This window comes from Pteropus vampyrus, unplaced genomic scaffold (assembly GCF_000151845.1).
Source record: "Pteropus vampyrus isolate Shadow unplaced genomic scaffold, Pvam_2.0 Scaffold453, whole genome shotgun sequence".
NCBI lineage: Eukaryota > Metazoa > Chordata > Mammalia > Chiroptera > Pteropodidae > Pteropus > Pteropus vampyrus.
In genome coordinates this window covers 1640111-1663399 of record NW_011889234.1, presented here as the reverse complement: position 1 = coordinate 1663399, position 23289 = coordinate 1640111, and the positions used below count along the sequence as shown (strand labels likewise).

At 35.8% G+C, this 23289-nt stretch overlaps 1 protein-coding gene across 10 annotated transcripts in view; it reads right to left on the bottom strand.

Moving 5' to 3' along the window:
* WDPCP (WD repeat containing planar cell polarity effector) overlaps positions 1-23289 on the bottom strand; it is a 291597-nt gene that overhangs the window by 84666 nt on the left and 183642 nt on the right. For 9 of the 10 annotated variants that reach the window (XM_023524239.1, XM_023524235.1, XM_023524234.1 and 6 more), the window contains one exon: positions 8558-8621. In XM_023524239.1, the coding sequence (XP_023380007.1) occupies positions 8558-8621 (64 nt within the window). Of the gene's footprint in view, positions 1-8557; positions 8622-19617; positions 19976-23289 lie in introns of those variants that run through there. The other variant, XM_023524244.1, reaches the window with a different exon arrangement.

Genomic DNA, 23289 nt, shown 5'->3' with positions numbered 1-23289 from the left:
CTCCTCTATCCCCCTCCTCCCTTCCCTCAGGTAACCACAAGTCTATATAGTCCATGTCCATGAGTCTCTGTTTGTTTGTCCTGTTCATTTGTTGCTTTTAGGTTTATATCCCACATATAAATGATATCATGAAGAACTTTACCCTTAGCTCTGAACAGCTTTGGGATTAGCTTATGCTGCAGACTTGAAAATGTTTCAACCTAAAAGTATGAGGCAATGGTACTTGTATGTGAAATTTATACTGTTGTAAAGTTATTTCAATGAGAACTAACATTGTTTGATTTGCAAGTAATGCCAAGCTTACAAGTAATCTTATATACTTCCTGTACTGTCAAAAGTTGAAAAAGAAGTGAGAACTCCATTCCTACACAAACTCCCAGCAATGTCTTTTCTGATTTCAATCCACAACAACATTCTTCAACCTTGATGCAAGTGCAAAGAAATTTCCATATTCTGAAGTCTATTTAACTGTATAGTTGAGGAACTTTAATTGGAAGTGATTAATTTGCAAGGTAATGACTTCTTAAAGGCATTCTAATCTTTTGGCTAAAGAATTCTAAAAATGACTTCTAATTGGTGAATATGCTTAATTAAAACTGTATGCTTATGGACTGATATCAATATTTGTTAGTACCTACATATGAAGAAAAATATTTGCAAAGGTAAAATATGTAAAATCTCATCACAAATCAGCATTAACAGATAACATTTGCAACAGATTTTGATATTAAGGAGCGCCAACTTTCAACACTAATCTCTCCTCCCCCTAATTCCGTTATTCACATTTATAGACCTGTTATGAAAATTTTACTTAACTATTTTAATTTCATCAGTAAAGACTTATGGAAATTTCTTTCTTGTTATATATGAGTACATTTATAATAACCTCAATTTGTTCTCTTGGCCCATAAGCCTCTAATATTTGCTATTTGGCCCTTTATAGAAAAAAACTGCTGATTCTGCATCTTAACAATACATTGCATTTAAAATTTGCATATGTATACTTATAGGAATACTTCGCAAGGAAATGATGTAACAGTGTAGGTCCAAGTTTGGTAATTACAGCATTATTTATAACAATGAAAACTTGGAAGCAACATAAATATACATCAACTAAAATAATCATTTATTTTTTATCTTTTAATCCAGAGTATCATACTTTCATAATAGATCCATATAGTCTATAAAAAAATTAATAGGAAAAAGATTTGTCATATCTGAAAAGAAACTCGCGCAAAAAATGAACAATCAACAAGACAAACAAAAACTCATAGACACAGACAATAGGCAAGGCGGATAGGGTAAGGGAGTCAAATATATGGTGATGGAAGAAAATTTAACTTTGGATGTTGAAAACAATGCAATATACATATGACATCATGTACACTTGAAACCTATATAATTCTGTTAACCAATGTCACCCCAATAAATTTAATAAAAAATTAATAAATTAAAATATATGGTACTGTATTCAATTTGCTAGTATTTAAGACTTTTGCATCTGTGTTCTTTTTTTTAAATTAAATATGGTTAGAAGACCTGAATAGACATTTTCCCAAAGAACACAAATGACCAAGAAACATAGGAAAAAATGCTAAGTATCAGGAAAATGCAAATCAAAACCACCATGAGATATCAACTCACACCTAACAGAATGGTTATTATCAAAAGTCAACAAATAACAAATGTCGGTGAGGATGTTGAGAAAAGGGGAACCCTTTTTCAAAACATGAGGCTGAGCCACAGCCCTCCAACCCAGAGGGTACCTCCTCCCATATCCTCAGAGACTGAACACCACGGAGCCCCGAGGGAATCTCAGCAAATGCTATTGAAACTGTTGCTAACACTGACAGGGACCGAGACTGAGGGTAGCAAGTATGATTAAATATGAGAAAAAAAAAGGCATTCTGAAGGCTTTATATACAGCAGGGATCCAAGAGGCTTAGATGCCACCTACTGAAAACCAAAAGAAAAATGCCTTCATAGCAAAAGGCTAAAGAGAGACCTTTATATAATCTTTCTGGGAGGAAAAGAAAGGCAGAATACACTTCCATTAATGCCCAGGCGGAGAAACAGTCCATTAAACACCATGAACAATCACAGTGACAAGGCAGCTCAGAAAGAAAGAGAAAAATCTCCAGAAAATTGGCTAAAGACATAGAAATATGCAACTTAAATGACAGAGAATTCAGGATGTTATTTCTGAAAAATCTCAGATCCAGTATAATTCGTATCAACAATTCCAGGAATTGAAAAAACAACTAGATTATCAGAATGAGTTTTTAGCAAGGAGATTGAAACCCTATAAAAGACCAAATAGAACTTCTGGAGATGAAGACACTAAAAGATATGAAGAATGAAATAGCAAGCTTGGGGAATAGAGTGGACCAAACGGAGGAAAGAATCAGTGATATCGAAGACAGAAATCCAGAAATAAATCAGAAGGAAGAAGAGAATGACTGAAGAATGATACCATCAGGAAAGGAAACATAAGAATAATGGGCATTCTCGAAGGGGAGGAAAAGAAGCAGGGATTAGAAAGCATTTTCAGAAAAAAATAGCTGATGAGAATTTCCCAAATCTAAGGAATGAACTGGAGCTTGGTTTTCAAGAAGTCAACAGAACACCAATTATCTCAACCTAAAGGCCTTCTCCAAGACACACTGTATTAAAATTATCGAAAATCAACAACGAAGAAAGAATTCTCAGGGCAGCCAAGGAAAAGAAGACTGTAACCTACAAAAGAAAACCTATTTGATTATAATCAGACTTCTCAGCAGAAACCTTACAAGCCAGAAAGGAATGGAACCAAATCCTCAAACTATTAAATGAAAGGAACTACCAGCCAAGAATAAGGTAACCAGCAAAGCTCTCCTTTAGTTGTGAAGGAGAAATAAAGACCTTTCCAGACAAACAAAAATTGAGGAAAGTCCCCACTATGTGGCCTGCATTACAGAAAATACTGAATGGAGTCAACCACCTGAAACAAAATGACAAAAAAATACACAGCTAACTCTGAGAAAGATGACTAGCAGGCAGACAGAAGCAGCATAGTGCATAGTGTCCTTACTAAGAATAGGACATTATAAGCCTAAACAATAAGAAAATTGCTGCTGTAAGTTAGAAATGAACATTTAGCGTACATGGGGACATTCTAAGACAACAATAACAGAAAAGGAGAGGAATTAAAGATCCAAATTTGCAGAGGGGAATGGAGATAAGGCACACATATTAAAAAAATGGACTACTATATATATAACTATCCTTTATATATTCTTACTGGTAATCACATGCCAAAGTGTCAGAACTGAGGTACATAACATAAAGCAAGAAGGACCAGAGGGAAAATCCACAAACCCAACCAAAATAAAGAAAACAGAAACACAAGGACAAGAAAGCAATGGAAACACTGAGCTACCAGAAAGTAAAAGATAAAAGGGCTATAGAACCTCATATTTCAATAATCACTTTAAATGTAAATGGACTGAACTCACCAATAAAAAGGCACAGAGTTGCAGAATGGATCAAAACACAAAACCCAACCATATGCTGGCTCCAGGAGACACATCTCAGCTCCAAAGACAAATATAGACTCAAAGTGAAAGAGTGGAAAATGATATTTCAAGTACATGGCATTCAGAGAAAAGCACGAGTAGCAGTACTAATATCAGCCCAAATAGACTTCAACATAAAAAAAGTAAAGAAAGATACAGAGGGACACTTCATAATGATAAAGGGAATCATACACCAAGAAGACATACCACTTATTAATATCTATGCTCTCAATCAGGGAGCCCCAAAATATATAAAGCAATTACTATCAGAACTAAAGGAAGAAACAGACCAAAATACTGTCGCATTAGGGGACCTAAATATCCCACTTTCGGACATGGACAGATCATCCAAACAGAAAATCAATAAGGAAATAACATCCTTAAATGACACATTAGACCAACTGGACATAATTGACATTTACAGAGCCTTCTATCTCAAAACAGCTGCTAATACATTCTTCTCTAGTGCACATAGAACATTCTCAAGGATTGACCACATACTGGGACAGAGAGAGTGCCTCAACATATATAAGAAGGTTGAAATCATACCAACCTTATTCTCTGATCATAATGCTTTGAAGCTGGAGATCAACTGTAAAAAGAAAGCGGGAAGAACCACATATACCTGGAGATTAAACAACATGCTACTGAAGAATGACTGGGTCAGAGAAGAAAAAGAGATCAAGAGATACATAAAAACAAATGAGAATGAAAGTAAAACATATCAAAATTTGGAGGACAATCCACAAAAGGGGTAATAAGAGGAAAGTTCATATCATTAAGCCTATTTCAAAAAATAAGAATGAGCCTAAATAAACAACCTAACACTTCATTTTAAAAACTAGAAAAAGAAGAAATGAAGCCTAAAATCAGCGGAAGGAAGGAAATAATCAAAATTAGAGCAGAATTAAATGATAATTGAGAACAAAAAGACTATAGAAAAAATAAATGCAATAAAGAGTTGATTCTTTGAGAAGTTTAACTGACATACCTCAGAATAGACTCACTAAAAAAAAGAGAGGACACAAACAAGATCTGGGATGAAAGAGGAGAAATTACAATAGACACTATAGAAATACAAAGGATCACACATGAATACTATGAAAAAGTATATAACACCAAATTTAATAACCTAGAAGAAATGGACCGGTACTTAGAAAAATACAACCTTCCTAGACTGAATCAAGAACTGGAAAATCTAAATAGACTGATCAGCAGTATGGAAATTGAAACAATCATCAAAAACCTACCGAAAAGTAAAAGTCCGGGACCAGATGGCTTCACCAAGGAATTCTACCAAACATTCAAAGATTTAATACCTATTCTCCTCACACTCTTCCAAAAAATCGAAGAGGAGGCAATGCTTCTCAACTCATTTTGTGAGGCCAATATTACCCTGATATCAAAACCTGGTAAAGATAACACAAAAAAGAAAACTACAAATAAGATACTAGCTAATCAAATACAGCAACATATTAAAAAGATTATACACCATGATCAAGTGGGCTTCATCTCAGGGGTACAGGGATGGTTTAACATATGCAAGGCAATTAATGTGATACACTACATGAACTAAAGTCTAAGAATCATATGACCATATCAGTAGATGTAGAAAAAGCCCTTGACAAGATACAGCATTGATAGATAATGAAAACACTTAATAAAATAGGTATAGAAAGTAAGTATCTCAACATAACAAAGCCAAATACAACAAACCTTCAGATAACATTATACTTAATGGTGAAAAACTATAAACTTTCTTTCTAAGATGAGGAATGAGACAAAGATGTCCACTATTACCACTATTATTCAATATAATGTTAGAAGTGCTAGCAAGGGAAAGAAATAAAAGGCGTCCAAATAGGGAAAGAAGAAGTCCAATTTTCACTTTTTGCAGATGACATGATCTTCTACATAGAAAGCCCTAAAGACTCCATTAAAGCACTATTAGAAATAGTAAATACAGTAAAGTTTCAGGATACAACCAATGTTCAAAATCCATAACGTTCTTATACTTTAATGATATTCAGCAAATGAAAAAAAAATCCCTTTTTTAATTGCAACAGAAAGAATAAAATACCTAGGAATAAACCAAATAAAACATGTGAAGTACCTATATAATGAGAACTGTAAGGCTCTATTAAAATAAATTGAAGATACAAAGAAATGAAAGATATTCTGCATTCTTGGATTGGAAGAAACACCATAACTAAAATGACCTTATTACCTAAAGCATTATACATATTTAATGCAATCCCCATCAAAATCCCAAAGAAACAGAACAAAAAAATCCTCAGCTTTGCATGGAAGCACAAAAGACCATGAATAGCCAAAGTAATCCTGAGTGGGGGGAAAAAACAAAACAACGAGGCTGGTAGTATGTATCACTCTGTATGACTTCAAATTATACTACAAAGCAGCAGTAGTCCAAATGGCATGGTATTGGCAGAAAAACAGACACACGGACCAGTGGAACAGAATCAAGAGTCCAGAAGGAAACTCCTGTATATGGCCAACAAACATGAAAAGATGCTCACCTTCAATAGCTATTAGGGAAATGCAAATCAAAATCACAGTGAGATACCATATCACACCTGTTAGAATGGATATCTTTAACAAGACAAGAAATAAGAAGTATTGCCCTAGATGTGGAAAAAAAGGAACCCTCATACACTGCTGGTGGGACTGCAAACTGGTACAACCACTATGGAGAACAGTATGGAGGTTTCTCAAAAAACTAAGAATTGATCCACCATATAGTCCAGCAATCCGTCTAGTAGGTATTTACCCCCAAAACTTGAAAACATGTATCCAAAAAGATAAATGCACACCAGTGTTCATAGCAGCCTTATTCACGATGGCCAGGAAATGGAAGCAACTGAATTATCCTACAACAGATGACTACAGAAGAGGTGGTACATATATACAATGGAATATTCTTCAACTATAAGAAGAAATGAAGTACTGTCATTTGCGACAACATGGATAATCTTGAGATAATCATGCTAAGAGAAATAGGCCAAAGGTGAAAACCACATGATAACACGGATATGTCAGATATAAATCTGAAAGCAACTAACATGGCAGAGACTCATGGGCACAGACAAGGGACTAGAGGTTACCAGAGGGAAGTGGGGCAGGGGGAGGAATGTAGGGGTAAAGGGGGGTCAAATATTTGGTGAGAGAAAGAAATTTAACTTTGGGTGGTGAACACACGGTGCAATATACATATGACGTATTATTGAATTGTACATTTGAAACCTATTTGATTTTATTGAAAAACGGTACCCCAACTGTTTTAATTAAAAAAATAAAGATATAACTTGGGCTATAAATAAAGTCACACATGAAGAGTAAGAATATAACTTTCTGAATAAAGATTGTTCACTTTTACAAATAAAAAGGAAAGTAAAACGCTATTTCTCTCCTTCTTTTAGGTTCTTACCTTTTACACATAACAATCCTTATGGGTTAGAGTTAGGGTTAGGGTTAACCTATCAGTAGAAAGGCTATTTGGATTAAAGAAATTTAAACTAACATGAAGACTTTATGTTGTTACTGGCTAAACTGAGACTAAATGCTGAAACAGGTATTTAGAAAAACAGTTTAGAAGATGGCTTTGATGATTATGTATTAATTAATAAACAAAGCAGTATAAATTATAGAGCAATACTATAAGTTGATAAAGTCTGCCAGACACTATACATTTAAATATTCAATCTCTTCAAGCTCTTATTTTGGCTAGGAAAAGAATGGGACTATCGATATAAAAAAATAAAGATGTGAAGAACTCTTTTTTGTTTTTATTTTTTATTTTTTTTAAGAAAATCTACCTTTACTGGGGTGAGTAGTGGCAGAGGTGAGAAAGTGGAAATAAAGAGGGAAAGTCAATGGAGTCAGAAAATCTAAAACTTGTTGTAACTAAATTTCTGACACTGTGATGTCTATATGCATAGATTTTGGTGAAAATGAAAAAAACCTTCCCTCAATATACTAATATGCCTGCTCGGTTTGACATAACAAAATACAGATAACATACAAATAACAGAAAGTTCACACTTTTTCAATAATTAGAAAGATTTTTTTCATGATCAATGAAAGCACAATTGAATGATAAATAGTTAGAATTAAAATGACAAACTCAGTCCAAAGACAAGTGACCTAATGTCATGAATCCATATTAATATCTAAAGCATCAAAGCTTAAGGTACAAAATGTCTTCATTGTATAGAAGATTTAGGTAAAAGCCTTCCAGAAGTTTTTGTTGTTTTCAGGAAGCTTTTGTTTTATTGTTTCTTTGACAACAATGAAATCTCTGTGGAGCAGAATACACTGGGAAACCAGAAAAGGAACCCCACCTGTGTTCATGTGATCTTGCTGTGATATTGTGGTGAAAGATCTTATAAAATAAGAACCTGATACAGAGCACAAGGATCTGTAAGAAACTGGTCAGTTTTACTGTTCATAGCTAATAAGTGGGAGAACTAAAGTGTATGTGAATTTATAACCTCTTAGGTCCACTTTATACTGTGATTATTCTAAAAATACAAGTGAGAACATTCATAATTTGTTACGTTACACGAAAACCGAAGGGACAAACTGAGCACATTCCAGATGTATGGGACATGTTTTACCCTATGTCCTGACTTCTGCAGCTATACTTCTTTAGAAAATGGATTAGAAAGACATTTAAGCTTATTAGATAGAAAGGTGTCATCCCCTCAAATCAAGGTACATGAGGAGAAAGGTTCAAGAATTATAAATTCTTAGAAAACATAAAAAATCTTTTGGGTCTTGGCAAAGAAAATGTCAAGAAGTCAAAAGAGACTAGATGGCTATTGAGCAGTTTCATGAAGGCAAAGCTGCAAGCCAAGATGGAATAATGCTTTCCCACCATGTGTCTACGGCACAAATGACAGTAATCCTTTTTAATGGTCACAAAAGCTGACAACTTACTCAGCCTTAGAACTGAAGGCACAAAATCATCTCTGGGAATGACTCACCATAAACAGGTCACGAGCACCAATGTCAACAGCTAACAGAAATGCCTTTTCAAATCTCTGGTACCTATAAGGAAGAAAAGAAATGTTATGTTAGTTGCAAACAAAACTATAAAAGGAGAGAGCTGTTTACTTACTGTATTTATGTTATTTTTTGTTATTCTTCCTCTGATGGGAAATATTTTCAAACAGTAGGGTCTTTACCTGCTGGGATCTTCTATATGTGAAATGTTATTGCATTTAGGAGGAGCTGAGGCACAGAGTCTGTGGAAGCCTTCAGTGCAACTTTCAAGAATAAACATAACCCAGAGTAGATGCTGTTGAATGGAGGGAAATGATAGCCTAGGAAATATGTTTCTCATAATTTTTTACTTTATTGTGCCTTTATAAGAGAAAAATATGGGAATATGGAAAATATAGCAGGATAAGAGTAATGAACAAGTTATATAATTATACATTTGTGTTTCTTAGTTAAAAGTTGAGAAGTCAAATGTTGCATTATTACAAAAGTCATATTTGTAAGTTTTGGAAAAAATACATTCTAGGCTGTTGTAAAATGACATTATAAGTGGTTTCTAAATATGTTTTTAAAAATATTTTTCTTTTTTCAATATTCTCTGAAGTATAATTTTGGGAATTTTCTTTGTGAAAGTTTAATTTTAGGCTAAGATAAAAGAGAACTATAAATTAATTACCTTTATAGAAAGTTTAGGATCTTGAAAGAAAAGTATGTCATGAACATAAACAACTGACCCTTGATGAATGTGGAGGTTATAGATACTGACCTGGCACAGTTGAAAATCCACATATAACTTTTGACTCCCAAAAACTTAATTATAGTTGGCCCTTGGTATCTATAGAGGGATTGGTTCTAGGACCTTTCACAGATATCAAAATTCATGGATGCCCATGTCCCTTATAAAATGGTATGGACAATGCATAGTCAGCCCTCTGCATTTGGGGATTCTGAACTATGGATGGAAAATATTGTTTTCAATCTAAACCCTATAGATACAGAAGACTGACTGTATTTGTTGAAAAAAATCTGCATATTAGTGGACCCCTGTGGCTCAAACCCATGTTATTCAAGGGAAAACTGTACTTTGCACAGAGTTTGGAAGGAAAAGTTATCTTTATTTTGTCTGAATGCTGAGATTTACATAGGTATAGCTATTACTTTTTCTGACTCTAGAAACTAGCAGGTAAATTAACAAGTTCTCTGGTTCTCTATTTTATATTGTGATGTAGGGTGTTACAAAATATAATGAGATTTCAAATAAAACATCAGAAATATGGAATATTATTAACAGATTATATAAATTTTATTAGTGAAATAGCTGAAATAATTAAAATTCATACAAACAAGGCTTATTATTATAACATAGGAGCTGTTTCCACCACGTTTTTGCGTTTCCCCAGTCAGCTTGGTTTGATGAAACTTGTCCTATAGTAGCTAACATTTATTGAGTACTTAATATACGCTAGTCAATTCCTTAGAAGGGTTCAATTTTCCTAAGACTTAATTGTTTTTACCAGGTTTGACACCATATAGAACAGCTTCAGATGATATAAAATCCTCGGTTCATCCCTTTTTTCCTTGAATATTTTTTAGCAATTATACCACTGTTACCTTGTTGGCAGGAAATCCAATGTTAGACTGATTGTTTTTTCCCTTTCAAAATGACCTAATATTTTTGCCTGAAAGCTCAGAGGATACTTTATCTTTAAAATCTATTAGTTTTACTAGGATATTTCTTGGGATTGACTGGGTTACTTTTCCAGGTACACTGTGGGTTCTTTCAATATGTAGATTCAAATCATTTATTTCAGGAAAGATATCCTGAATATTTTTATCATCATGTGCTGCTTTGCCATCAGTGCCCTTCCTCAATCTCCAGACCCTGGCAACGACTGTTCTTAGACTTATAATCTTTTTTTTTATTTCTTTAAGGTTGGTGTAATGTGCTGATTTTCACTTTTGATTTTAGTTGTGTCTTTTCTCTCTTTTTTAGGCTATCTTAAGGTTTGTCAATTTTGGTGATGTTTTTCAAAGAATCTACTTTTAGTTTCTATTCTCGGGTTTATCTTTGCTTTAATCTTTATTTCCTTTCTATAGCTTTGGGTTTTAGTTTGCCTCTTTTACTAGTTCCTCAAGTTGTAAAGTTAGGTTACTGATTTGATAATTTTCTTATTATTTAACAGATATTTACAGATATAAATTTATCTCTCAATTCTACTTTTGCTGCATCTCATAAGATGTTGTGTTTTTGTTTTCATTTACCTCAAATGTGACAATGTGATTTCTTCTTTGATCCATTGGTTATTTAGGACTGTGTTGTTTAATTTCCATATAGATGTGTATTTTCCAGTTTTCCTTCAATTATTGATTTCCAGTTTTATTGTGATAGCATATACTTTGTATAATTTCCATCTTTTTAAATTTATTAAAACTTGTTTTATATCCTATCAGTGGTCTGTTGTGGTGACATTTCCATGTCCACTTTAGAAAAATGTGTATTCTTCTAAGTAGTGATGTATATACATCTGTTAGATATAATTTGTTCAAGCTCTCTCTATTGATCTTCTGTGTGGGAGTGCTATACCGCATAGAAAGTGGGGGTAGTGAAGTCTCCACTATAATTACACACATTTCTATTCCTTGCAGTTCTGTCACTCTTTGCATCATGTTTTGGAGATCTGGTTGGTGCATATACATTTAAATTTATTATATCTTCTTGATGCATTGTCCCTTTTATCAGGAATGTTCTTCTTTACCTCTTGTAACAATTTTTTACTTAATGTCTATTTTGCCTATTAGTATAGCTGCCTCATCTCTCTTGGTTATTATTTGCATGGAGTTTATTTTTCTATCCTTTCATTTTCAACCTGTCTGTGTCTTTGAATCTAAAATAAGCCTCTTCTGGACAGCACATAGTTGGATCACATTTTTCCCATTGTTTTAATCTCTTTCTTTTAATTGCTAGGTTTAATCCATTTCATTTAAAGTGAATATGGATAAGGAAGCTCTTCTGCCATTTTGAAGTTTTTTTCTATAACCCATATCTTTTTTGTTCCACAACTCCCACAATACTGCCTTCTTTTCTGCATGATTGACTTTTCCTAGTGTAACATTTTAATCCTCTTCTCTTTTTTTGTATTTTTTAGTTACTTCCTTAGTGATTACTTTAATGATTACCTTGAGGACTACTCTGTTAAATTTATAACAATCTGGTTTGAATTATATCAATTTAGTTTAATCAGCATACAAAAACTTTGCTTCTATACAGTTCCAATCTCTCCTTTTATGTTATGATTGTCACAAAGTATATCTTTATATATTGTGTGCCCATTAACAGAATTTTATAATTATAGTTTTATTTGTTTTTTAAGTCATATAAAGGAAAACAAGTTATAAACCAGAAATACAATAATACTGGCTTTTATATTTACCTACATACTTGTCTTTACTTGTATTCTTTATTTCTTTGTATGGCTTTGAGTTACTGTCTAGTGTCCTTTCATTTCAGCCTGAAGGACTCCTTTTAGCATTTCTTTTAAGGCAAGTTGACTAGCAGTGAACTTCCTCAGCTTTTATCGGAAAATATCTTAATTCTCCATCATTTATAAAGGATAGTTTTGTCAGGTGTAGAATTCTTGGTTGCTGTTTTTTGTTTTTCCTTCTACACTTTAAATGTCATTCCAACACCTGGTGACTTCCATGGTTTCTAATGAGAAATCAGTGAGAAATCAGTTGTTAATCTTATTAAGGCTCCCTTCTATAAGACAAGTTGCTTTTTGCTTGCTGCTTTCAAGATTCTGTCTTTAGTTTTAGGCATTTTAATTATAATGTGTTTTGATGTGATCTCTTTGAGTTGAGTCTAATTGAATTTCATAGTGTTTCTTGGATGTGTAGATCCATGCTTTTAGTCAACATTTTCTTCTCTAAGATTCACATAATGCATATAGCTTAATGGCATCTCAGAGGTCTCTCGGGTTGTTTTTATTTTTTCTTTCTGCTCCTCCAACTTGATAATTTAAATTGTCCTGTTTTAGCATTCATTCTTTCTTCTGCCTGCTCATATCTGCTATTGAACCTATCTAGTGTATTTTTCATTTCCGCTATTATACTTTCCAGTTCTAAATTTTCTATTTGGTATCTTTTTTTATTTCTATCTATTAATATTTTCTATTTAATAAGACATCATTCTTCTGGTTTCCTAGTTCATCATCTGTGGTTTCTTTTAGCTTTTTGTGCTTATTTAAGACAGTTGATTTAAAATCTTTGTCTAGGAAGCGCAATGTCCGGGCTTCCCCAGGGATGCTGTCGGTTTATTTTTTTGCCCTTTAAATGGGCCATACTTCTCACTTCTTTGTGTGCCTTTTTAGTTTTTTACTAAATTTGGTGAGGTGACATTGGTTGATAAAATTATATCGGTTTCAAGTGTACAATTCAATAATACATTATCTGTATATTGCATTGTGTGTTCACCACCCAGAGTCAAATTTCCTTCCATCACCATATATTTGATCCCCTTTACCATTATCTACCACCCCCTCCACCCCCTTTTCCCTCTGGTAACCACTAAACTGTTGTCTCTGTCTATTGAGTTTTTATTTGTTTATCTTGTTCATTTGTTGCTTTTAGTTTCATATTCTATGCATGAATGAAATCATATAGTTCTCAACTTTTTCTGACTTATTTCACTTTCCATGATAATCTCAAGATCCATCCACATTGTCGTAAATGGCAGTATTTCGTCTCTTCTTATGGCTGAGTAATATTCCACTGCATATATATAGCATCTCTTCTTTATCTAATCATCTATCGAAGGACACTTTGGTTGTTTCCATGTCTTGGCTACCATGGATAATGCTGCAGTGAACATCGGGGTACATACATCTTTACAGATAAATGTTATCAAATTTACCTTTTAGATTTTTGTTGGAAACTAGACATTTTGAATATCATGTGATAATTATGGAAACCAGATCCCCCCACATAAAAATACCCTGTAAGGTTTTGCTGTTAAGGGCAGTCATGCATTTGTTTAGTCACATACCCTACATTCCCTCTCATGTGCAATTATCTTGTTAGGCAGATATTTTTTTAAAAATCCTGACAGATTTTTTAAAAAATCCTAAAGCAACAAACAATTCTCCCAGTCTTTTTGATTTGGTTCAGAGCTAAGGCACTATTCACTGCTTAGCCAGGTTACCTAAATACAAGTCTGTCTTAGCCTTCCTTCTTGCATGTGCAGACCCCAAAGATCCTCTAGAGCAGTGGTTCCCCAACCTTTTTGGCACCAGTGCTCCTATGAGAATATAATGCCTGATCATCTGAGGTAGAGCTGAGGTGGAGTGTCTGCAAATACAGATGAAGCTTTACTTGCTCAACTGCTGCTTACCTCCTGCTGTGGGCCCAGTTCCTAACAGGCTATGGTGTACTGGTCTGTGGCCCAGGGGCTGAGGACCTCTTCTCTAGAGGTTTAAGCCTGGGGTTCTCTCAGATTTTTTTTGAGCATGCACCCAACTCCAGGCATATATGTTGCACCCGATTCCCTGGTATATGAGGTAGACCTTAAAGGACCTTATTTCCCCAAATATCTTCTCAGCCTTCTTTTTACTAGGTTTTCGGTCTATTTTCTGCTTCTTCCATTCTCCACCCCTTGCTTGAGACAGGTATGCATATTATATGTTTTTAAATGCTTTTGACATCTACAAATGCTTTTGCCAGAAATGCTGTTCCAATCTAAGGGACACAAAACAAAGCCAAGCCTCTGTACTGGTCCCTCTGGAAACCATAAGACCACAAAATGCAAAACTACAGTTTTGAAAACAAGGCTTGTCATAGTTCTCTGTCATCAGTTAGCTAAATCAGAAATGGTGAACACTGTCCCCATGGACACTGTCATACTGGGGAATGCGGGATGGTAAAAAGGTAAACAAAAATGCAGCAATGCTCTCTTACCAAAATTTAGCAGTCTCTATCTACATTAAAAACTCCCCTGATTGTTTTAAAAGTTATATTGCACAGTTTTTAAAAAGTTAATTCTGTCGGTTTTGTTTGCTTAATGATTGCTTCAGTGGAAGTATTGATTCTTGGAGCTCCATACTCTGCTGTTTTTGTGATGTCTTTCCCACTTCTATTTATAGACCCTAATATGGCATTCATGAGAATATATCTCTCAGATTTCCTACTGCAGGTAGTGTAACTGACTGACAGCCCCAGATTATGCATTTTGAAATGTATCATTGTATTTTCATTTTAAGGCTATACCTTTCACAAGCTGCTCCTGAGAAATGACTGAGGGTAGTAGAGCTACCAAGGCAGTCTTCTTCCAGAGTTATATGGTTTTCTTCAGATGGGCAACATCAGTATGATGACTCCTGATAGCCTTACCAAACTTTCCTTAGGACCGCTCTGTCATATGCCAGGAGTTGAGGGGTGAGGGTGGCTATGGATGAGCAATACTTAACTAAGTAGACAGTGGAATAGGCTGATTACTACTAAGTTGTATTTATGCCCTGAGAAAGTAATGAGAGACTGTGTGTTCCTTCCAAACAGTTAATGGCTAAGTATGACAGGCCAAGAGCTGTTCTGGTAGCTTAAAGAGGTTCATATCTTCTGCATTTGAAGGGCAAACACAACTGACAGTGGGAGATGTAATTCTTAGATGTTCAGATGCAACCACCAAGGCAGGTCTTCTTTGCTAAAGTCAAGACCCTGCTTAAGGATATCTGGGATCCTGATACCTAGGATGGCTACATCTAGATGGATGTGATTGAGGATGCTGACAGTGCAGACCCCCTGAATCTGAGCTAGCCACCATGCTAGATCTACTCCACTGTGCTAGAGGATTCTGTAGAGACTTCTCCCCACAATACAACAGATACTCCTTCCTCCTCAAGAGATGCCTCTATCCTCCTGGCTGCCAGTCTGATAACTAGGGTTAAATCTCAGCACAACTCAGCTGAAAACATGCTGGACCTGATAAGGTAGGAGGCCATACACTTACAGAGTAGCAAGAATTAGCCAACATGTGCCATCAGGAACAGAGTATTTGGTTCATAAGACAGGATAACCAAGAATTTATTATTGTGAAGGGAACCTTTTCAGAATTTATCCCAAGGGATGGGATAAAATGCTGTTAGAATGGCTCTTAGAAGCCTGGAAAATGGCTAATATTAAAGAAGTGGAAATGTCTGAGTGCCATGGCAAATAGTGCAGGAAGAAATAGACAGTGAATGAGTAGATAGTGAATGAAGAAGACAATGAGTACTGCAATGACAGTGGATGCAGTTTATCTCATTAACCTCCCTTTTTGTCTCTAATCGGTTTCAGTGGAGTAGCTGCTCTATCAATCTGTGTGGAAAAATACATTTATACAGTCAAGGAATGAATGGTGGTAACCATGAGAATGCACCTCTCAGATCTCTGACTTCAGGGAACAAAACAGACCAACAGCCCCAGCTGCTCTGATCTGAAATTTGTCAGTGCATCTACACTAAGGCTACATTCCCCACAGACTATTCTCAGCCTTATAGGAAGCCAGCAGGAAGCCTCAGTACTGGTGGTAGCTGGCCTTGGTTTGAAGCATGGCCTCTCCAGCATGCCTCCAGGTCCAGCACAGGCTGTAAGCAATAGCAGATAGCTTTGTAACTCCTACCAGGTAGCCCCATGTGGTCACAGGCAGCAGCTGACCTTGGCCTGCATGGGAGTCCCTCTGAAGAGGCCCCAGAACCAACACACCTGGAGGCTGGTGTGAGACTATGGCAGAGCACAACCTGATGAACTCAACAAGTGGCACACCCAAAGAGTGGATTCAATAAGCACATAAGCCTACTTGGGTGAAACCCACTCTGTAGGGTCAACCCCACACAGCAGATACTATGTTGTGGTCCTGGCCAATCCTCTCAGCCAGTCAGCCTGAGAGTCAGTTCCACCTACTGACATGCCAGTAGCAATCCAGGCTCAACTACAACAGGAGGGCAAACACAACCCACATAAGGGACACACTCCTGGAGCACCTGGCACAGGTGACCAGGGAGACTGCGATGCTAGGCCATACAGGATACTTATTACATAAGTCCACCTGGCCAAGACTGAGAGACGTAGAGGATCGACTTAATACATAGAAACAAACAGAGAGGCACCAAACTGAGAAAAAAAAGAAACGTCCCAAATGAGAGAACAGGAGAAAACTCCAGAAAAAGAACTAAACAAAATGGAGGCAATCAATCTATAAGATACAGCTTTCAAAACACTAGTTATAAGGATGCTCAAGGAACTTAGTGAAAACTTCAACAAAGAGACAGTAAGCATTAAAAAAGATGTAGAAACTATTTAAAAAATCAAATAAAGAATAAATAACAAATGAAAAATATGCTAGAAGGAAAAAACATCGGATTAGATGAAGTAGAGAAGTGAATCAGCGATTTGGAAGAAAAGGTAGCAGAAAACACAATCAGAACAACAAAAAATAAAAAAAAGAATTAAAAAAATGAGGATAGTTTAACCCATGTCCCATTTAGGAAAAAAAAAGTGCAGCTTGCTTCTAGCATTGATTTAATTTTACATAAACATGCTCTTTGAGGCTGAAGCAAATCTGATTGGTTTCAATGTGAAAATAAAATATAAAAACTGGAGGAAGAGTAAAAAATGGCGTAGATGATAGAGGCTCTGTTCATCCCTCTGGCGACCAAATCAAAGTTGTGCTGGAAATAAGGAGCAGCAGCAAGGAAAAATCGCCTGGGATCTAGATGAACAAGCCATACAGCTACAGAGAAATCCAAAAATACACCCTGCAACAACAGAAGGTAGGACGGGGCGAGGATGCGGGGCTGCCTGGTCCTGAGCAGCTGAGTGAGATGGAGGCTGTGGCAGCGGCAGACGCCTCTTAAAGGGGCCACTGCCACGTGCAGATTTTCTCAATGACTGCTCGCTGTGAGCACCAGTGCCAATTCGGCTGCACACAGGAGGCACCAGGGACTTAAAGGAAGACACTGTCAGAGTGAGGGCTTAGGCGAGACTTGCTAGGTATGGAAGTGCTGGTGGTGTCCATTGTTCTTTGTTGAGCCCTCCCCCATCCCAGTGTGTGGACATAGCACCGTCATTGCCATGAGGTTATCAGACTGCATAACAGAGGCCACTCTGCCCAGAGGATTCCCTGAAACCCTGCCTACCCCAACTCGGGCCCCACGCAAACCACATCCAGGCGTATCCTTCGTGAGTCAGGAGCTCCTTGCTGAGACTCACACTGGTGGAGGCAACTGACCTTGGTTTCTAGTGTGGCCTTTTGAGGCAACCATAAGCACAGTATCTGTGGATTGCCTGCTGAATCTTAATAGGTGGCCCCAGAGGGGCTGAGGCTTGGGCTAAATTTGGCCTGCAGCTGAACCCCTCTCAGGACTGTGCCACTGGACACCTACTTTACAAATCCACACTAATAAGACCGGGAGACTCAGGAGCTTTGCTTCGTACATAGAAACAGACAAGGAAAGGCAGCCAAAATGGGAAGACAAAGAAGCAGAAACCATATGAGAGAACAGAACAGAGATCCAGAAATAATGCAGTCAAGTAATCTAACAGATGCAGAGTTCAACACACTGGTTATAAAGATGCTCAATGAACTTTTAGGAAATATAGAGAACTCCAACAAAGAGATAAAAAACATAGAAATGGAAATTATAAAAGGAGAATACATGATCTGAGATGAGAAGTATATTAAATGGAATAAACAAAGGCATAAACAAAGTGAATAAAGAAAAGGATCAAATGACTTATCTAAAGGACAGGAAAGCCAAGAACACTCAATTAGAACAGCAAGAGATAAGATGCCAAGACCATAAAAATAATTTAAGGAGAATATGGGACACTGTTAAGGGTCCAAATATCCATCTGATTGGCATAACTGAAGAAAATCAAGATGTTGAACAGCTGTTTGAAGAAATAATGATGGAAAACTTCCCTAATCTGGTGAAGGAAATGGACATAAAATCCCAGGAAGCTCAGAGAATTCCAAAAATCAGGGATCCAAAGAGGCCCCACACCAAGACACGTCATAATTAAAATGCCAAAGGTTAAATACAAAGAAAGAATATTAAAAGCAAGAGAAAAACAAATAATTACATATAAGGGAACGCCCATAGTTTCTCAAAAGAAACTATGCAGAAGGGCTTGGCACAAATGATACTGTGATTGAAGTACACAACAGAAATGAAAAGAAAATTAAGAAGCCATGTCATTGTGGATTTTATCAAGAATATTCGACAGGATGAAGACCCAGGATATACAACCAAAATATTTTATCCAGCAAAGCTATCATTTAGAGTTGAAGGACAGATAAAGAGCTTCCCAGACAAAAATCAACTAAAGGAATTTATCACCGCCAAGCTAGAATTACAGGAAATGTTGGAAGGACTTCTTTAGGAAGAAAAAACACGTATCAAAAACAGGAATAAAGAATGTTAACAACTACATTCCTATCAATAAGTACCTTAAATGGAAAAGAATTAAGTGCTCCAACCAAAAGATAGAATGGCTGGAAGGATAAGAAAATAAGACCCCTACATATGAAAAGGAAGGGGATGGAAAAAGATAATGCTTTGATGAACATAGAAGGTATTTAAGTCAGACAGACAAAGATAAACACTATATGATTTCACTTATATGCGGAATCTGAGGAATAAAAAGAACAAACTAATCAAAAATAGACTCACAAATATAGTAGACAATTTGGTGACGGACAGAGGGTGAGAGGTTTGGGGAGCTGGGAGAATGGGGTGAAGGGTTAAAGAAGTACAAATTAGTAGCTGATGGATGGTTACAGTGATGAGGAGCACGGCATAGGGAATGCAATTAGCATTAATACATTGGCTGGTGGAGGGTCAGGGGAGGGAGGGAGCAATTGGGATCGTTTTACTAACTATATAGATGTCTAACCAATGTACTGTATACTTGAAACTAATTAAAATTTTAAAAAGAAAAAAATTAAAAAAATAAAAACTGTTCTTTCTAAACAGAACTTGCCTCTAATCCTAATGTAACAAAAATATATATGATGATCAGTATTTAATAATTTATTTTTGTGTGGTAAATTTCAAAGTATGGAACAACGCAAAGCAGAACATCACATTCTGCACAAAAATACTGGATTTTTCTCTTTATCTTCTTGCCATCCTTGTCGTTGTGCGAGCAGCAAACTTTGCAGCAACCAGTTTCGCTGATGTTGGTGGTATGCTCTTGGGGAAGTGTCTTCCAGACAGGTGAAGAGGTGTGACATCATCAGAGCATAGACAAACCAGAAGACACTGTTGCCCTGGTTTGTGATGCTTTTCCAGTATTCAACGTCAGTCTGAAGTTTACATGGCTGATCGTGTGCTCAGGATTGTCCATCTTGAATAGGATTTAGAAGTTTAGCACTGTAATGTTCAGAAGGTAGCAAAAGAATTTATTCTAAAACTTGTGCCTTTTGTGCTCAGTTGGATAAGAAGTGAGCATCTTATCACCCAAGTCTATTGCTCTCATATTCTCGATATAATCCACAATGACATGGCTTCTTAGTTTTCTTTCCATGTCTGTTGTGTATGTCAATCACAGTATCATCGAGGAATGCTGAGAACACTGTCACCTCCTTCTTGTCACACCATTTCAGTGCCATAATTTCATCACAAAATCTATCTGGCTACAGTCATCCCCGTTGCAATCCTTTTTTTTTTCAGATCCTTTGGCAACTCTTTTCTGTTCAGAAGAGCTGTCCGAACTGCATCATTCGTGTTTTGATATAATACTCTGAAAAGCATGGGAGATGTATGGCAAACTTTAGGGGTAAGCTTAGGACTGTAATCTGTGAGTTATCTTGGGGTAAACGGTGTAGCTGCAAGTGCCGCCAGCGAGTATTCTCAGGGCAAATGGGAAATGAGTTAAGAGACCACTGGGAAAACATTGAGCATAACAACGTTTGCATCATAGGGGTACCAGGAGGAGAAGCGAGAGAACAAGGGATTGAGAAATTAATTGAAGAAATAATGACTGAAAATTTCCCTAACTTGGAGAAAGAAATAGACATACAGGTCTAGGAAGCACAGAGAGTCCCAAACAAGGGGACTCAAAGAGGTCCATACCAAGAAATCTTAATTAAAATGCCAAAGGTTAAAGGCAAACAGAGTATCTTGAGAACAACTTAAGACAGTTACCTACACGGCAATTCACATGAGAATGTCAGAAGATTTCTCAACAGGAACTTTGCAGGCCCGAAAGGATTGCCATGAAATATTCAGAGTGATGAAAAGCAAGATCTACAACCAAGGCTATTCTACTTAGCAAGGCTATCAATTAAAATTGAAGGCGAGATAAAGAGCTTCCCTGAGAGCAAAAAGTTAAAGCAATTCATCACCACTGAGCAAGTATTACAAGAAATAATAAAGGGACTTCTTTAAGAAGAATAAGGAATCGGCGGGGGTGGGGGGAACATAAGTATGAATAATAAAATGGCAATAACTATGTACCTATCAATAATCACTTTAAATGTAAATGGATTAAATGCTCCAATCAAAAGACATAGGGTAGATGAATGGATAAGAAAATAAGACCCATACATTTGCTGTCTACAGGAGACCCACTTCAGATCAAAAGACACACACAGACTGAAAGTAAAGGGATGGAAAAAGATATTTCATGCAAATAGAAATGAAAAAAAAAAGCTGTGGTAGCAATACTTATATTAGACAAAATAGACTTTAAAACAAAGGCTATAATAAGACACCCCCTCCAAAAAAAATTACATAACGATAATGGGATCAGTCTGAAGAGAGTATAAAACCCTAGTAAATATTTATGTACTCAATGTAAGAGCTCCTAAATAATAAAGCAAATATTGACCGACATAAAGGGAGAGATCAAAAGTAATACAGTCATAGTAGGGGACTTTAACATCCCACTGACACGAATGGACAGATCTTCCAGATAGAAAATCAACAAGGAAACAGTGGCCTTAAATGACACATTAGACCAGATAGACTTAGCTGATATTTTTAGAGCATTTCACCCCAAAGCTGCAGAATATACATTCTTCTTAAGTGCACATGGAACATTTCTCAAGAAAGACCACATTTTAGGCCATGAACAAGTCTCAATAAATTTAAGAAGATTGAAATCATTATCACGTATCTTCTTTCACTACAATGCTAAGAAACTAGAAATCAATTAGAAAAAAGTAAAAAACACAGATATACCTGGAGGCTAAAAACACACTACTGAACAATAAATGAGTTAACAGTGAGATTAAGGAAGAAATCAACAGACCTTGAGATAAATGAAAACAGAATAACCCAAAATCTATGGGACAGAGTAAAAGCAGTCTTAAGAGGGAAATTCATAGCAGCAGAAGTCTACCTCAAGAAACAAAAATCACAAACAATCTAACTTTACACTATAGGAACTAGAAAAATAACAGCAAACAGAGCCCTAAGTGAGCAGAAGGGAGGAAATAATAAACATCCGAATGGAAATAAATGAAATAGAATCTAAAAAAATACAAAAGATCAATAAAACCAAGAGCTATTTCTTTGAACAGGTAAATAAAATTGATAAACCTTTAACTAGACCCACATAAAAAAAAATCAGAAATGAAAGGAGAGAAGTGACAACAGACTCCACAGAAATACAAAGGATTATTTAAAAAAAAAATACTATGAATGATTATATGTGAATAAAATGGATAATTTGGAAGAAATAGATACATTCCTAGAAACATAGAATCTTCCAAGACTGAGTCAAGAAGAAACAGAAAATCTGATTTGACCAATTACTACTAATGAAAATGAATCAGTAATTTAAAAACATCCAAAAAATAAAAGTCCTGGACCAGATGGCTTCACAGGTGAATTTTACCAAACATTCAAAGAAAAATTAACACCTGTTCTTTTCAAACTATTCCAAAAAAATTCATGAGAGAAGGCACCAACACTCATTTTACGAGGCCACCATTACCCTGATTCCAAAACCAAAGATGTTACAAAAAAAGAAAATTATAGGCCAATATCCATGATGAATATAAATAGAAAAATCATCAACAAAATATTATCAAACCAAATTCACCAAGATATTAAGATCATTCACCATGATCGAGTTGGATTTATTCCTGGGATGCAAGGTTGGTTTAATATTTGCAAATTAATTACTATGATGCACCATATTCACAAATTAAGAGATAAAAACCATACAGTCATCTCAATAGATGAAGAAAAAGTATTGGAAAAAATCCAGCATCCATTTATGATAAAAACTCTCAGCAAAGTGGGAATAGAGGAAATATACTTCAACATAATAAAAGCCATATATACAAACTCACAGCTAATATCATACTCATTTGGGGAAAAGCTAGTAGCATTTTCCTAAAGATCAGGAACAAGACAAAGATGCCCACTTCCGCCACTTTTATTCAACATAGTTTTGGAAGATCTAGCCACAGAAATCAGACAAGAAATAAAAGGCATACAAATTGGAAAGGAAGAAGTAAAACTGTCATTATTTGCAGATGACATGATACTATAAATAGAGAACCCTAACGAGTGCACCAAAATAAAACTGTTAGAACTGATGAATTGAGTAAAGTAGCAGGGTACAAACTTAATATTCAGAAATCGGTTGCATTTTTACATACCAATAATGAACTATCTGAAAGAGAAATTAAGAAAACAATCCCATTTACAATTGCATCAAAAACAATAAAATA